This window comes from Camelus ferus, chromosome 17 (genome assembly GCF_009834535.1).
Source record: "Camelus ferus isolate YT-003-E chromosome 17, BCGSAC_Cfer_1.0, whole genome shotgun sequence".
Taxonomy (NCBI): Eukaryota; Metazoa; Chordata; class Mammalia; order Artiodactyla; family Camelidae; genus Camelus; species Camelus ferus.
This window is the reverse complement of record NC_045712.1, coordinates 20034417-20052423: the sequence shown is the minus strand read 5'-3', so window position 1 is coordinate 20052423 and position 18007 is coordinate 20034417. Positions and strand designations below refer to the sequence as shown.

General features: G+C 43.3%; 1 protein-coding gene across 8 annotated transcripts in view; it reads right to left on the bottom strand.

Moving 5' to 3' along the window:
- The window catches only part of ARHGEF3 (Rho guanine nucleotide exchange factor 3), a 294208-nt gene that overhangs the window by 67281 nt on the left and 208920 nt on the right, over positions 1-18007 (bottom strand). Inside the window, exon 1 of one of the 8 annotated variants that reach the window (XM_006184836.3) lies at positions 258-518. The exons of the other annotated variants lie outside the window; for them this stretch is intronic. Coding sequence (XP_006184898.2) covers positions 258-353 — 96 coding nt within the window. The 5' untranslated portion in view covers positions 354-518. Of the gene's footprint in view, positions 1-257; positions 519-18007 lie in introns of those variants that run through there. 8 annotated transcript variants of the gene reach the window in all.

Here is an 18007-nt window from a genome sequence, read left to right as displayed (position 1 = left end):
CTGCAGGACGCATGAGAGAGAGAGAAAGGCAGGGGCAAAGAGGCTGCTGACCCCAGGCTGGAAGGGAGAAAGACGCGGACAGACGAGGTAGCTCACAGAGAAGGGGTGGGAGGGAGGCAGACAGAGTTACAGATGGAGACACAGAGACAGAGAGAGTGTGTGAGAGATGGACAGATAGTGACACCGGGAGAGAGTCGAGAGAGTAAGAGATGAAGAGAGTGAAAGACGGACCGGAGAGGTCCAGGTGGAGGCCCTACCTCTGCGTCCTTGGCTGGGCTGCTCGCCGGGGGTACCTCCAGGCTGTAGTTTGCTCTTTTGACCGTGAGGTAGAAGGGGTAATCCTTGGCCACCATGGCGGCTGCCGGGCCTGCCCTTTCGGATGTCACCGCTGACCCAATGCGACCGCAAAACTCCCAGGCGAATGGGGGCCCCAGCTCCACGGTGCCGGGCGGCTGCGGCTACACGGAGACTGACAGCCAGCTTCTAGCCTTGCAAGACGCGACTCCGGCGCTCGGGCAGAAAGGGGGCGGAGCCTCGACTGGAACAGCCCACCTTGGGCGGAGCGTGGCCGGAGCGCCGACCAAGCCCCACCCCTACGAGTATCAGGAGTGCACAGGTGCCGCCCCGCGGAAGTCCCTCCAAGCGGCGAGGGTCGTTCCAGCTGCGCAGCCCTTCCTTCTACTGGCCCCCGGCTCGGGGCCACTGGCTCAGGGGACGCGACTGCGAAACCGCCCCGCCCAGTGGCAGCCGCACTCGGGCTCCCGGGCACTCTCGGGGTGGAAGAGGCGGCAGGTAGAACGGAGGCTGGGCGAAGCCGGGCGGCGGGTAGACGGGAGTCCCCGGGCAAAAGCAGGGCGGAGGGAAGCGGCCTCCTGGGGCAGACAAGCGTTTTAGAAGCCCACAGTAAAAAGAAGCAGTATTCTGTCTTGTCTTATTCCTAGCTAGTCTTTCCCCGTACATTAAAAAAAATGAATATAATCTACAAACAGTAAAATGCACCCATTTTAATTGTACAGTTGAGTGTTAACAGGTTTAAACAACTCGAGTAACCACCTTCACAATCGACACAAAATATTTCCACCACTTCCAAAAAGATCCCTAGAACCCTGTCCTCTGCGCCCAGCGCCCATTTTTACATATGAAGAGGCTGATAAGAGGCGGCGTGCCACTCAGAAGAGGAATTTGACAGGGTGTGTGGAAGATAAAGCTGTTCAGTGATGAACCCGCAAGTACCATGCCTTGCTGGAGAAACACACTGTAAATGCCCAGTAGGCAATTTATAAGATCATTCTCCGCAGCCCCGTCTGGGACTGTAAAAATACAAACCCAAACTGGAAACAACTGTAATATTCACCAATAAGGAGTGCTTAAAAGTCTTATCACCATGGAACACCACTCAGCTGCAGCCAAAAAGAAGACGGATTTGTGGGTGTGGCATGGAAAGATCTCCAATGTATTAGGTTCAGTTAAAAAATAATTGAAGCATAAGCACAGTATAATACCATTTGTGTTAAAAACATATCTACAAATGAATACCATATATCTTCTATAGGGACATGTAGGTAAATATCATTGAAAACTATCAGAAATATCCACAGCAAGTTCTTACCAGGATGAAGGGAGGCATTCGGTGCTAGGGGGCACCTGAGACTAAAGGATTAAAGGTAGTGGACAAAGGAGACTGTACATCTATAGCTAATGTTCTTAAAATTTTTTACAAGAAAAATATATTCAGGTGTGACTTGGAAAATTAGATACTAATTTTTTAAATATTAAAATGATCATTATCTCAAAAGTTATTTTGTAGACAGCACTGTTGAATTTCTTTCCCTTCCTATCAAAGTCATGGCCACAGCAAGTAGTGGTCTGGGGAGATGATATCTTTTGTTTTGACTTTCCTAGGTGTGCAGGAGGTAATGGGAATGGAAATATCTAGTCCTTGTTTCGGTGTTCTCTGCTCCAGCTGAGGCCAGAATCCAGCAGTTCCCACTTTCCAGGCAGGAAACCTCATGATACACAGCCCTTTCATCCCAGGTACCAAGCCCACACACTGGCACTAAATTCAACCACTTTTCTGCCTGGCTGGTGTGGACAAATTGCCTTCGGATGCAGAGAGAATCTGGTCCACTTCTGCCAGCCCCACTCTTGCCACCCTTGTAAAGGAAGCTCCTGAGTAAGTGGGTTCCAATGGAGATTGAAGAGAACACCTGCATTTTTTCCCTCAAATAGATGCCCTAAAGCAGTGGGAAGGAAGTGGTTGAAGAAGTCTGGGGTGGGAAAAAGTGCTTCAGGACCACTGATTTTTTTCCTGCCTGTATTCCTGAACACAACTTTGTCCTTTGAGTCCAAGCTGTGCTGATGGGGAGTTTACACAGATGCTCACTGCAAGCCTGGCCAAACTTGGGGGTGGAGCCGAGGGGAACTCTGGCTCCAAGGGCAACCAATCAAAGCAGCCCCTGATTAATTCTGCCACCAGAAGCCTCACGCAGAGCTCCCGGGGCTGCTGAGGATTTGAGCTGAAGCACCTGGAGCTTGTTACTCATTCCCTTCCTCGCCCTGCTCCTCTGGCCCTTGCAGGCCCACCACCTCAACTAGGTGGCTCTGGCCAGCAACAGCTCCTTCACGGGCAGGCCTGGCTCCTTGGTGGATCTTGCTTGGCTTTGACCTCCAGTTGGAAAGTGTACATCCAGCACTTGGTGAAGGAGAGAGTGACCCTGGTAAACTACGAAAGCCCTGGGACGAGGCTACTCACTGCAAGATTCTCAGGACCAAGCAGGAAGTCTGATATACCATAAACCCAGTGCAGTAATAAATAAATTCTAAGGAAGAGAGGGGACTTGAACCTCAAGTTTAAGTACAACTATTTTAGAGCAAGGAATAGTCATATTGGCTGACACAAAGGCTGTCATATCCACTTGCTCTTAAAACATTTTTCTTGCCCCTCCTCAGAAGACTTGGAACCATAAAAATCAATCAATATACATGGCCGCACAATATATGTGCAGCAAACTTATTTATTTCCCACTATATATGCTAGGCAGAGAAAATGAGACGGAGAGAGGTAGAGAAGGAGGGAGAGAGGAGGAGAGGGAGAGAGAGAGAGAGAGCACTAATGGCCAGTAACAATTTAAATAATGCTGGGGGAAAAAAAGCATAAGCCTCAAAATGAGTATGAAAGGGAATATGGGAATCTGTATTTCCTTTGGGTGGTTTAGTGCCTCCCAGCTTCTCATAGCTTGAATGTCTCACCACCATGAATAAGATTCTGATGTTTAAAGACATATATTTTGGTACAATAAGGCCTGTAAATTGAAAGTGGCAATTTTGGGTATACACAAGCCATGTATGTGGTCCTTCAGACACTTAAAGGCTTTTCAAGAATATTTTTTACCTCATGCAATTTCCACCTTCAGAATCTGCCTTGTGTGTGATGCACTGCTTCAACGTTAGCAGATTAGGGTTTGCTCAGTCTGCCTAGGATTCCAACCAGGGATGTCCATGACCAAAGACTTGGTCAGCAGGCTGCTCTACAGGAGGGTGGGTTCCCAAGCCGCCCCTGAGGCTGCTTTCACAATGGAGGGAAGCCAGTCCAATTCTGCAATGCTGCTCAGCTGAGCGGCCCCAGGAGCCCAGCATTCCCCATCCAGCCTATGTCTGTGTGCTTATGGGCTTAGGAACAACACTGCCCTAACAGCTTCACGCAAAGCAACAGCACAAAGTGCCTTTCAGAACTCGCCTTCAGCACAACCCGTTATAATCCTATAAAATGCTTCACAGCCGGGCAGTGTTCCTTGCTAGCCAGAAGCCTGGAGACTGGAATAAAGAAGCCTGTTCTGCATTTCCAGGAACAGTGCCAAGAGCAGAGCCTGCGATCTCGCCTGGGCTGAGCGGGCCTCATTTGTGCTGCTGGTGGAGTGGTGGACCTCTGCATACAAGCCCAGCACTGGTTGTTAGCTCCTTTTAGACAAGCAGACAGCCAGGCACGACTAGGAGATCATCAATCAACTCCCCAAATCCCACTGCTATGACTGTGTGCAGAACAGACCCTGCATGAGGCTAAAACTTTGGAAGTTAAAGTGGTTGTGACCATCTTCTCAGCCAATGGGACAATGCTTTGTCCTGACAGCATTATACTAAACATCAGGGTGAGTGGGGTCTTTTTTTCCCCTAAAGGCTCATTTGTTCATTCATTCATTCATTCATTCCTTCATTCATCAAATATGTGTTTATTACAGATCATATGCTCAATTAGCTAAATTTCTTCCCTATTCTCCACCCATTCCTGAATCTCTACGCCAGAAAGATGTGTAATACACACCTATTCAAGAAATACGGTTGAGTTTTAAACAAGGCCTTTCACCTGTAACCTCGCAGTGGGGTTTGCATTTGCAGAAGGAGCTCAAGTGACAGGAGCTGATGGCCCAAAGCCCGGCCTTCAAACATGTGCACTTCAATCTGTTTCCTCGGCATCTGGAGCCATCTCTTCTACCCCTGCTAATCTGACACACGTGTGTATCAACACCCTTCTTCTCTCCTTCCATTTGAGTGACATTCCCATCTAATGACCAAGCTCCCTTCTCTCTCTGCAACTTCAATCTTGATGGGAGAAAGGAGTTAAAGGCTGAAGTTCTGGCAGTGAATTCTGAGAGATCAAGGCTGTGGTTTACTGCCAGACAGGTAAAAATGGCACAAATAAAGTACTGTTAACATCTAAAATTATCTAAAATCTCTCCCCCTGCCTCAGGATATGTCCACTGGCTCCAGGCTAGATTTATGAAAATATCTACCTGGATATTCTGAAGCTGGAAGACTTCATTCTTGCCTCCTCTTAAAGATCTTGTTTTCTGAAATAAGTCTGAAAAACTGGTTAAGTGATAGCACCTCTTTCTCCCAGGATTGAGCTAATCCTGTGGATTATTACCTATAATGCAAAAATAATCAGGATTTTATGTTTGGGGAAAAAAGAGTGGTATGTGTCATGCCCTGCTATACCACAAACAGGTACAATCATTACAGTGATTCTCAACGAGGGGCGATTTTGTCCCCTAGGTGACATTTGGCACCGTATATACATTTTTGACTATCACTGGGGGAGAGTGATAGTGGCATCGAATGGGTAGAGGCCCAGGATGCTGGTAAACATCCTACAACACACAGGACAGCCCTCCACACCAAAGAATTAATAGGTCCAAGATGCGTATAATGCCACAGTTGAGAAACCCTGCAATAAAGAGAAAGTAGAACTGAAATATGTCATTAGAGCCAGGACAGTCTATTTATTTTGACCTCAAGGATATTTTTGCTTTAGATCTTGATCATTGATTGATGCCAAATGTCAGTTTAGGCATAATGGGGCAAAGTAAAAAAATGCTTGAGAGACAAGAAGCCCCAGACTGTTGACATGTCTAGAATCTTTCTTCAATGCCCATGCCTGACCTTTAACTGAATAATAGATTTCATAAAGCACGAGAAGGACAAGAGAATAAAGAAGAATATGAGAGTAAAGGAGCAGGTGGACAGAATTGTCTTAAACTGCTTCAGATATGAAATGCACTTCAAAGGACCAGTGAAAATGAAAGTTTCCATAACAGATAATAACTTGGGAGGGGGAAGAAGTGTTTCAAAGCTTGGTTTTTCCCAGGACAAAGTTGACCACCATATTTAATTGTTTCAGGGAGGGGGCAGAAATGCAAATTCAGTGGTGAAATAAAAACCCCAAAGGGTGCAGTTTACTGTGTTTTTGATAGATAGCACGGCCTGTGAAATCAGAAACCTGTCTTCACTCAAGATTTTGCAATAAGAATCCTGACCTTCTCCAATTTGAGCTGATTACTATCAGCAGGCTTGCTTTGCTTAGAATTTAAACCAACCTTTAGAACACTTTCTGTACACTTTGAACTTTATGGAAAGTCTGCATTTGTTTGAGAATACTTCATATTTTTTGACCAAAAATTCAATAAATTTGTTATACTCCAAAACTATTTATTCCCCTCAGATTACAGCTAATATATGCACTATGTAGGTTTTGTTTTTAAAATATACTAATCACTGCATGGAGAAATTAGAATCTAAAATGTGTAACTTCTAGCTTTGGATAGTGTAAGTGTTTTCTCTTCCATCAACTACAAACTCAGGAATTAAAGTGCCATATTTCATCAAACCTAAGAGTCCAAAGACTGTAATATGTGCTATTATTTTATGTACTATCAAGAAAGAAAAAAATGTTGCCAATTAAATTATAACACATGATCAATTGTAAGGCACATCCTAATTCCAGAGAAGTTAAAATATAGGGGAAATATGCATAACAATGAAATATAGGGGAGAATTGCTATCTTCTGGCTGGGATTTCAAAACCTACACATTTATAGAAACATGAATTCTGGGAATTCAGGGACAATAATTATAGAGACCACCTGCACTGAAATCAACTGAGAAACTTAACAATTCTATATCACTGGGCCCCACTTTGGGTCCACTGAATTGGAATCTTTAGCAGTGGACTCCAGACATTTGAATTTTCAATAAGCACCCTCAAAGAGCGTTGTTTGAGTATCAAAATGTGAGTTAAAATTACCATCAAGCCCAGTAATAAACATAGACCTCTCCCCCGCCCCCATCCCTGCCCCACCAGAAACACTCAGGCCACAGATCCTCAGGCCAGAGGTGCCCAGCGGTAATTAGCCAATGGTAACAATGGTTACAGCATCACAATCCAGAAGAGGCACAGAGAGCTGCTATTTTGCTCAGGCAGTAGTGAGAAACTATTATGTGTTGGACTGCCTGCTATATATGTATGGGTGAATCAGGGATACAAGGAAAAATCTGCAATTCCATACTCCCAGTAAACTACCAACTAAGTCACCCACCAGGAGTTGTGTTCTGGCTCCTGGGACTTGATTTACAACCCGGTGTCCAGAGTTTCAATTATGCTTATCTTCATAGCCGAGGGGCATGACTGCATTTAAGTTTTTAAAAATTAGCCGCAGCAGTAGAGGATGGGAGGAGGGCAGTTGGCTTGAGATGTTTACTTGAAAAAGAACGGTGAGCGGAGGGAGAAGTGGGTGGCGTGAATAGAAGACTTTAATTACAGAACGAGTTCGACAAGAAGAAACAGACTCAGGGACTCCTGGGAAGCCTGTGTGTCACTCATCTGTTGGGAGTGGAAGTTGGCTGGTGTGTGGTAGAGAGCAGCCCATAAGCTGAAAGTGTTCCTCGTGCCGTGGGCATCCCATAACACTGTGGGGCTGCTTGATGGCATAGGAGCACTCAGCGCTTATGCTAAGTGGGAACGGAGTTGTGGGAGCTTCTGCTGTGTCTGAGTTTTTTCGATCTCACACTGAAAACCAAGCTCAGCAAACACATACCTGCAATTCTGAACCAAAAACCTCAGCAACAGAAGGCCAAAGAAAAGCACCAGCCTCTCATTCACCAACTTTTATTACTGCATGATCATTCAGTTCTTTGGCATGACAAGAACCACCAACCAGATGGCTTCTTGGTGGATTCCTCTCTTCCAAGACTGTCCTGAGTCCCCAGGCAAGGGGAGCCCTTGCTTTGTACCCTCACGGTGCTAAGTACCTCTCTTTCCCTAATATTCATCCCATTCACAATGACTGACTCAAGGTGTGGCCACCTACAAGGGCACAGGCTCCACAATGGCTCCAGTTCCTTCTGTCATGATGGCACATGGTAGAAGGATCCAGGTTTGCTGAAATGAAAATTAAACTGAAATAAGGCTAATCAAAGAACGTGTCATAGAGGCGGTAAATTCAGAGAATTTTTGTAAGGAGGAACATAGCATACTTAAAGTTTCTGAGATGGAACCAAGAAATCACATGCAGAATACCACAGTGGGCTAATAAAAGAAATTTTGAAATGGAGACATGGGTTCCTAATAAGCTTCTTCAAGTGTCCCAAGCTCACTGAAACCACTTTTAGAGACGGCTCCTGCAGTGTAAGGCTAGGGGGCCCTCTCACATATTACTGAGAGGTTTCAGTTTCCTCCAGCCTTTTACACACACTCAGTATTTTATACTAATTCCTGAACAAGACAGACTTGCCAGGGAGATTGAAGCTCTGGTGGCAAAGAGACGTCAAATAGTTTGTTTACAGAGACGCCTTGTAACAAGCTTGTCTTCCCTTTTCCTTCCCTTCAGAGGCGCTTCCTTCCTTTTCCTCATGTAGGTTTTTGATTCTAGGTTAAACTCTAATTTTTTTTTCTTTTCAATTTGCTGTGCTCATACTAGTGCTATTTATATTGAAACTTTGTTCTCTTGAGTTGGGCCCTAGGGGGCTGACCTTTAAGGTGAAGGGAGATTTTGCCGGGAGTTTCTGCAAGATTAAACATGGTGCTGGCCTAGTGTTCCCAGGCTGATGTGAAATTATGGACTCAAGAACTTTTTATCCAAGGAAGCCAATGAGAGAGGGAGGAAACTTCTTGCTGGCTGAGCCACCAAAGGAGGGTCATGCTTTCCCTGTCTGGACCTCCTTAACTGGAATCTTACGAGAGATGCTTTGAGAGCTCATTCTGGTTTAGAGAAAGTACACGGTGAACAAAACACATCTGTAAGGGAGTGGGAGGAAGGGAGGGAAGAAAGTAAAAGAGAATTAAAATTGTAAAGCCAACATCACGTGGCTTCCTCCTTGAACTTTAATAACCCAGTGCTGCCTGCAGGCTCAGAAAAACCATATGCAATGGGTAGGTACAAGGAATGCTCTGGTGCCAGGAAAATGCAGTAAGACATAACTTTTACAAGGTAAGCAATAAACAAATGCCCTGCAGAAACAAAACAGCTTTTAACATTTCTAAAGTTAGCAGCCAGGTGCCTGAAACCTGGGTTCCGAACATCCAAAATGCACAACAGATAAGACCACCTTTAAGATGAAGTCATCTTCCAGAGGAAACAATAACTGGAAGCTGAGTTTTTATCATTCAGGGCAGAGGGGGAATTTGATCAGTATTCTCTTTGCCACAGCAAGACATTTTAATGCATGTTAGAGGTTTTCCATATGGTGGGAGAATTTTCTAGAATGTTTTTAAAGGGAAAACATTCTGCAGACTACCTTGATGTCTGAAAGAGCTACCTTTCTCCCTGGGTTGAGGGGGATCTGATTCTGTCTCACGGCATTATCGAGAAGATCTGAAACTACAACTCTTCATCTGGATTCTGCTGTTGCTACGAAAGGCAGTTTGGGGTGTCTCATTACACCTCACCCTCTGAAATGTTAAAGGAAGTGCCTGTCACCAAGAGTCAAAAATAAAAATGAAAATGATGCCGGCAGAGCTCAAAAACCAAAGGGATCAGCATTTTGCTTCAGTTTCCTGTTCATAAAACTTTATAAAAACAACCCACCCATTAAAGAAAAAAAGCCCGCAACAATAGCTCATTATTCTTTTCCTAAACGCTTGCCTCATGCCACTCTGAAATTAGGTGCCATCACGTTTCCTGAGTTATAGGCTCCAAACACCACATCCCTTTCCTCCCTTCCTCGCCCCCACCCCACCTGGCATCATTCCTGAATTTAGACACTTCAGTTCACGAGCTCAGCAGAGAGAGGCCGGCATTCTCCTTCCTACCTGTTCAGAGGAGGCCAAGCATCTGCACCAGCTGAGAGCAGGAATAATGGAGGCTTCCTTTCCCCAAATTAATTTTCACTTCCTAGAGAAACTTTTAATATGGGAAGTGCAAAGTTTCAAAGTGAAGGGAAAAAATTCCTCTAGACTGCTCCAGTAAACTGATAATTATAAATGCACTGCCTTGGGACATTAATGTTTGAAGAATAAGATATTTCCCTTCCACTCCGGCTCTAGAGTAAAACTTTATGGAACATTCAACACCCCCTCCGCCAGTTTCTGGTAGAACACAGGAGAATACAAGCTCTAGGATGAGAAACCTGAATGCAAATATTTTCCACTTGCTAACTATGTGACTTTGGACAATTTATTTAACTATGCCAAACCTCAGTTTAATCAGCTATAAAATGGGGATATTAGAGTTTCAAGGCTTTAATGAGATTAAAACATATGAATAGTTTAATGAGATAATACATGTGTCAGCACAAGGTAAGCACGTAATCCATATTGTTATTAACCTTTCTGGTGCATAAATCATCCTACTCTCTTTATTCTCAATGAATTAGAGGAAAAGATGGGATTTGGGCATCTTTTCCACTTCCTTTGCCTTCAAAGGGGTTGATTCTTTACATTCAGGATTTCAAATATTGATTTAACTATTGGACATATATAAAAGAAGGGCACAGTGAAGAGTGAAGTTCCTACTGTGTCTTCTTCCTACATGAAGACATGGGGTCCAATCCTGGTTCTACCCCTAAATTTGCTGTGTGGCCTTGGGCAAGAAAATCAAACTCAGGTGCAGTTTCTTGAACTGTAAAATAGGCATTTTAAACATAAATGCTTACCTTCTGTGATTCTATAAGACAGCAAATACTAAAATGTGTGTAATGTATTATCTCAATTTTGTGCTATTTTATTTCAGGAAAGAATGTAAAAATGATAATATCACTTACTGACGAAAGCATCCTTATCTAAAATCAGCACGTTTGACATAGGCAGCCCACATGTTGGGTTAGTTCAGTATGGTAATATCTCATTAGGGCTTATCAGAAAACTTAGCTCAATATTCTCATTCATCAGGAAATGCAATGAGGGCTACAGATTTTTAAAATATCAAATGGCCAAGAAAACAAGGTTGAAAAACAGAGGTAAGATCAGCTATGAGCAAAGAAACACTGAAAGGAAAATGAAGCCAGCCTACAAATTTGATGGAACTGGCCTAAAACATACCATGTCACTTAAAAATAGGAACTTGGTGGCATGGTGCCTGTGTTATCTGTATGACAACATTTGGTTCCTACTGTGTCCTCTTCCTACAGGCCTGTTTGGATGTTGAGAGCTGTCTGTTCCTTCAGTGACTGATCCTGCTGCCTTGTGGATTTTCTCTAGTCGAAACTTCCTTTCTGCCCTTCAGGCAGGCTGCTTACATTCGAGTAGCAGAACCACATCTGGCTCAGTTCTGCATGCAGCGCACAGCTGGCTGTTGCTGTGAGGCTGAGCACCAGGGGCCTCTCAAGGCTGAGGGCTCTGTGTGCCCCCGGCCAAACTTCTCATTCAAAAATATCTACAGTGATGTCACACATGTATAAAAGATCAGAACTAAGGACAAAGATACATTGCAGCAACTTTTAAACAGTGCCCTGTAAATAATAAATGGAACTAGAGTTACTCAGCAAATCATAAGCTCCGTTATTCTTTAACATCCATTCATCTGCATCTCCCACTTGACTGGGAGCTCCATCTGGGCAAGAAACACGATCTCTTACTCAGCATTGTATCCCTAGTGCTGAAAGATGCCCAGCAAGTGACAGGAGCTGGACAAATGATGACCATAGTCAATGCTGACGGATGGTTAGCTCTCGGCCAGGCACTGTCCTTTAACTTTCCATGATGTATCTTAGGTAATCCTCACAACAGTCCAAGAGTGAGTACCTCTATAAAGGGAGAAATGGAGGCACAGGGAGTTCAAGCAACTTGTCCAAAGTCACAGAGCTGATAAGTGGCAGAGCTGGGTTGAAATGCAAGTCCTTTGCTTCCATAACCAGCAGTTCCACATACAAAGTGGAACATTAATTATCTGTAGGCCACCTGCAACTTAGTGGGTGTCCTGATACCGTCCTGATGCTAAAGGTCAAGAATTTGAGCCTATATGATATGATTAAAAGAACATCAAGAGTCAGGTGACCTGGTTCAAATCTTAGCCCTGGATCCCTACACTGAGTTTGGTCAAGTCCAGTGACCTCTTTGCTCACCAGTTTTTCCTGCTGGTCAATAAGGGGTTGGATGGTCAATCAGGTCCCTGACACTTATAAATCCTAAGTGCTAGAGTCACTCTAGGTATAATCTTATACCCTGACAACTGGATGTCACACAAGTGTGCTCCTCCATCTTCTAACAAGGGAGAACCACCAAAATATCTTCAACAATCTAGCAAGTTACTCAATCTCTCAGAGCCTCAGTGCCCTGATCTGCAATTAGGACATAATAGCATGTACTTCAAAGAGCGGAGGTGAAGATTAGAGAGAAGCAAGGTAAGGCGCTGACATATAGTAGTTATTTCATAAACAGTAGCTAGGTTTTTTATGGTCCTGAAGAGAGCTGGGAGGTAAGTCTAGAGGAAGAAAGAATCACCTCAAAGGCCAGGAATCAACCAACCAATCGAAAAGAACACACTGGAACAAAGATGTTTAAATCATTTCTAAGAGCAGAGTACCCATCTGCCACATCGCCAGAGCAAAAATTCTGTATTGGATTCTCTTTCCAAAAATGGAGTGAGGCAGACAGGTTTGAGATGACTTTGGATAGAACGAAAAGGAACTGTTGTCATTGGAGGTGTTCACATGTGAACGCTGAAATGCTAGAAAATAATGTTAGGTTGCCATTTTCTCCATTGCCAGGCCTGTGACAAGCATGTGACATGTATTACTTTACTGAATCCTCATAACCTGCTGAAGAGGGTGCTTTACCTGTTTTATAGATGAGGGCACAGAGGCTCAGAAAGTTTAAGTAACCTGCTCAAGGTCACATAGCTACTTAATAGCCACACCATAAGTTAGTCTGCTCGGAACACTGATGTTCTTAACTATGCAGCTGCACTCCCTCCCCAGGATAGAACAGTGCTATCCTCACAGAGTGCCCAGATTCACAGGGCAGCAATCCTTGTCCACAACGTGGGCAGGTGGCTTTATAGATAGGACATGTGTGTGGGCTCAGTGGGCCCAAGCGGACTTGGGTTTTCAGTCATGTTTACCCACAGATTCCGGCAGCTATGGACAAATCATTTAACTTTCTTGGACCCTGTTTTGATCCAACAGAATATGCTGGATTAGAGTTTTTCAGTCCAAGTCATGTGGAACATTAACCACTTACATTTTATACCCAGGAGGTTAGGGATAAAAGAGCCAAGATGCTAGCTGACCCTCTGTGCTGATATTCTGGTTGGGGTAAGGAGTGGAATACATTGGTTAGCAAACACAGAACTGGGTGACTCTTCAATTCCCTTTCTTCTTGAAAATTCAGAAATTCTGCAGAATGTTACATGATAGGGAAAGAGAAAGGGGAAGAGAGGGACTTGCGGGAATCATGGGGGAGGTGGCAGTGGGGATTAATCTTGAAGCTGTGTTTGCAGAGCAACTACAGTGTACAAACTGGGCTCGTCAGCTTATTTGGGGGGCTTTGGGATAGGGGAAGCTGGTTGAGATCATGGGGAGGAAAGCTTAATCCTTCTTCTTGAAATGACCACTATTGCACACAGCAAGCACTCCACAGATGCTGGCAGAATTGAGTTCAAAGGAAAACAGACCCAGATCAAACCGATAGAGGCTGAGCTGCTGCAGATGTATGAGTATGTCAAAAACGCTAACAATGTCTTTCTTTTGTTCCCAGCCACCCACTCCACCACAAGCCATTTTCAATCTCAAGATCAATGCTTTTCCATGCGAATGAGCCCACCTCTTCCAGTGAGATAACCACAGGTAAACCTTCCCCATCCCACGCCTTGGAATCTGAACACAGGTAAGCTGTCTGGGAGCTAAAGAATTCTTCTTGTTTTCATTTGTATCATTGCCCAGGGTGGTGACAAATATTGTTTCATGAGTTTCCAGCTTAGCTTTAGACCTCAAAGGATAAAGTGCTTCCATAAGAAAGAAAGAAATAACATGAGAACAAAAAAAAATTAATATAAATAGTATACACATGTATTTTTTCATCAAGTAGCAGTCTTTTCTTCCCAGAAAGATGACAGTGTGCTACAACCTCAGACAGACCTGCCGAAATCTCTGTCTGGTGATATGAGGGGTACCAATAACCTCAAGAAGTTCTTTTTGTATTTTTATCCTAAAAACAGGATTTCAGAATAATGCAGATCTTCTGACTTCCAGCTCATGTTTCTTTCATGAAATCAGGTTGCCTCATGAGCCATGTTGACATGCCACAAAAAAAGTTGGCACATAATAAATGCTCCATAAATATTTGTTGAATAAATTAAAGAACCAAAGAAAGAAAAAAGGTTCAGGAGATATATACCAAAGGCCATCAGCATGAGTGGTTGACATTTAAAAAGTTTTGTGTATCTTTGAACTCATGTCCAGAATAGCCCCTCCCTCCCTCTTTGCCTTTTCAAATATCACCCATTATTCAACTCCTCAATCAAGTTTTTCTTCTGAGAAAACTTTCCAGATCAACCCAACCCACAGGAGATGGTTTCTTCTTTTAGCTTCTTACAATTATTATGATTATCACTTATTAACCATGTTCTGCCAGGTGGCAACTTTTGAAATTAGTTAACAGTCAACAGCCACGAAACTTTTCTAATTATTTTCCCACCTAGAACTAGCTCCGGGAGGGCAGGGTTGGTCCACACCTATCTCTGGAACTGCTCTTAGGGTACTGGAACAAAGAAAGAATGACTTCCAGAGCAACGACTAACTACAGCTGGAGTATTTTTAAGCTAACACAATTACTTATTTTTATACTCAACTTCTTCCAACTAGGTTAGTGGTCAATAGAATCTTTGTGCTGTTTGTTCTCCTGCTGCCAGGAGAGGCCAGTAACAACTGGTATCTGGTCAACTGCATAGACTCTACTCAGGGAAGGACTGTAAGAATATGTTGTCCCCTCAAAATATCCCATTAAAATTAAGGATGATACTTATCAAAACTCCAGATCTACCCACCAGTTATAGAAAACAGGATGGCAGAGGAAAAAGCTAAGCTGCATCATGAAAAAGCAATCCCGGAATCCAGGATAGAAAACAGTCCACAAGACAAATGACCTGGATTCTTCAACAAATCAATAGCATGGGGGGAAAAGTGAGGGAGGGGGAAGTTTTACAGAACATCAACCGTAAGAAATGGGTGGAACATGTTGGGATCCTAGTTCAAACAGGCCAACTGAACAAGGACCTGTTTGAGACAAATTAATAAGAATTCCTTAGTATACCCGAAGATGTGGCCCCAAAGACAAATCTGAATTTGGAGAATTTTGATTTTGGACTACATATCTGATACTAAGGAATTCTTGTTAGTCTTGTTAAGCGCAATAAGGCATGGTGGTTATGTAAAAAAATAAAATGTCCTCATCAGGTAGAGATGTATACCAGAATCCTGATGAGTGAAATGATATGCCTGAGGTTTGTTTAACATTCTCCTAAAAACACTGTCTGGTGAGACTGGGAAGAGGTTAACCATTGTTGATGATGGACACTGGGTGAGTGGAGGTGCTAATTATACTATTCTCTCTACTTTTCTAATGTGGGCAGATCACAAGGTGTCATGTTTAACATACTAAATTGCCCAACTTAGAGAATGACAGCTTCCGGTGTTGGTGAGGGTATAGTGAAAATGGCACACTTAGAATTGTTGATAACAGTAAAAACTCCTGCGATACCAAGAGATGTCAATATACACCAAGAACACTATACATATGCAAACGTCTTGGTCCAGTATTTCTACACATGTGGATTTACTAACAGAAAATCCTCCAGAAGAAAACATCGCCAGTGCACTGCCATCTAACAGTGATGAGTTAGAAATAATAATAGACTAGCTACTAAATATGGAGAATACTCCATGTGCCCAGAGCTATGTCAAGTGCTTCACATACATTCTTTTCCTTTAAACAACCCTTTGAGGAAAGTATCATCATTCTCCCAGCAAGTTCCCAAGACAGTACAGCTGGGAGATGGCAGAGCAGGAAATCCAGGTCAGACTGGCTCCGGGGCCCACATTTTCCAGCTCTGCACTAAGTTGCCCTGGAATCCAAATGTCAGACAACAGGGGATATTTAATTAAATTATAGAACATCCACTGGATGAACACCGTGTAACCATTAACAAGTATACTTGCGAAGTCAATCAACATGAAAAAGGCTAAGGTAAAAAAACGTAGGAATGAAGACTATTTATTAGGGCACCTGTGCAATATGTATAAATGTGGAAAAGCTTTACAGGGAAAATACAATGAAAATGGCTGCATCAGAAGGGAGGTTTCCTAATTATGGGTCATGTGGTTATGCTATTTTTATAATGAAAAAATGAAAGGGGAGGTCATTGAACTGAGGTGTCCAACACTGCAGATGGAACCAAGGCATTTTGGTAGTGGTGTTTCCAGAAACATTATGAACAGTCAGTTTCTTAAAGTAAGTTTTTTTTCCTTCTTTGGAAGCCTTCCAAAACTAAAGGAGGAAATATTCCCCTTCTCCTTCCCCCACCCAAATATCTTTCCAATGACCTCTGCTAGGAATTTACCTACTTTGATCAGGAAGCAAGAATTATTCCATAGTTTCCTCCTGCAGCAGATGCCGAGGAAAATGTTATACTTTAAGATCAATGTCTTAAACATACCACAAAAGGAAAAAAGACAACAGCTTAAATGAATCTACAAAGGATTGTTTTATGCTTGAGGTGCCCTCTGAGCCTTGTGAAATCCTCTCACAGGTCGTTTGTTATTAGCAAGATTGAGAAAAGCACCAGAAAGCAGGCGATCCAGTTCTCCATCTTATCACAGCCCAGCCCAGGCACGTCCTCAAAATCCCACCACAGCTCAGCATCCTGGACCCACTCTCCTCCTCCTTCCGAGGCCTCACCTCCCCTGAACAGACACATTCAACCAGCTCCCAGAGACAAGTTCACTGTGAGATTATGAAAATGGAAGTGCTGTGGAATCTATAAAATGCTCTACAGATGGGAAGTTGTCCTGATTAAAAACCTGATCCATGTTCTTGTGTGTTTCTTTTGCCATAAATGAATTCTAGAGACGTTACTTGGGGAGGGAAAAACCAACTAACTAGATCCCGCGTTCTTTTAACTGCCAGAACCAGGGTTGCCATAAATAACCAACTTTTTATGACAAAGCTTCTGCAATTGCCATGGGGATCATTATCACCTGAAAAAGGCACTAATCTGTGAACCAAGCCACGTGACCATTTGTGATTCTACGTAGCTGTCAAGATAACAGCTTAACCTTGAATGGAAGAGGCAAGAATATTTTCGAGAAAGCCCTGCAAGAGACTCCCTGTAAAAGAGCTAAATAAAGAGAAAAGATCTTGGGGGGAAAGAATGAAAACAGGGCAAGCCAGACAGCCAGCTGGATGAGAGAAGACTGTGCTGAAGGCACCAACCCTTCAGGGAGTTAGTGCAACTTTTGTTGAAGATTATGGAAAAGCTACTGTTTCAAAGCCTCTGGACATCAGAGGAAAAAACACAAAAAAAGAGTGCGCTGAACAGAGAGCTTTAAACAATTCAAGTTCAAACAGAATTCCAGGAATTAGGAAGAGAGGAAATTGCAAGGTGCCTTTGCAAACCACTGTAAAAGAAAAGGATGTTTAACTATTAAATGTCAGTGATAAAAATGGAGATCTTATTGCAGTGGAGTTTATGTTGGAGGGAGAAGGGGTTAGGACAAGAAATAATAGTAATGGTCAGAGTCATTGTAATAATACATGATTGCATTACTGGCAGCTGGCCTGTTTTGATCACTAACCAGGGGCAGCGCTGTGCTGAGCGCTTTGTAAGCATCGCCTCCTTTAATCCCCATGACAGCCCTGTGAGCTCAGACCGACTAATGACTCCCTTTATAGACAAGGAACCTGAGGCTCAGACAGGCTCCACAACTTCTTTGAGGTCACCATGGCAGGACTATGATTCAAACTCAGATTTGCTTAAAAGCCCAGCCTTTGAACCATTTACACACACACATATAATTACCAGATCTCACATAACATGCATACTAATTTTGAAGATTATTGATAATTATAAAATCAGAGCTGATGTTCAAGTTGGTTGGCATCCTGGCTCCTTGCTTTCCTCCTTAAAGATAAAATGAAAAGAATGAAAAGCTACCCAGTCCATTTTAGCAATTGTGGATGTTTTCTGGGAAAGGTAGGAGGACACCGTTTAGAAAGATCTGGGGAATTTTTCTTTCTTTTCTTTCT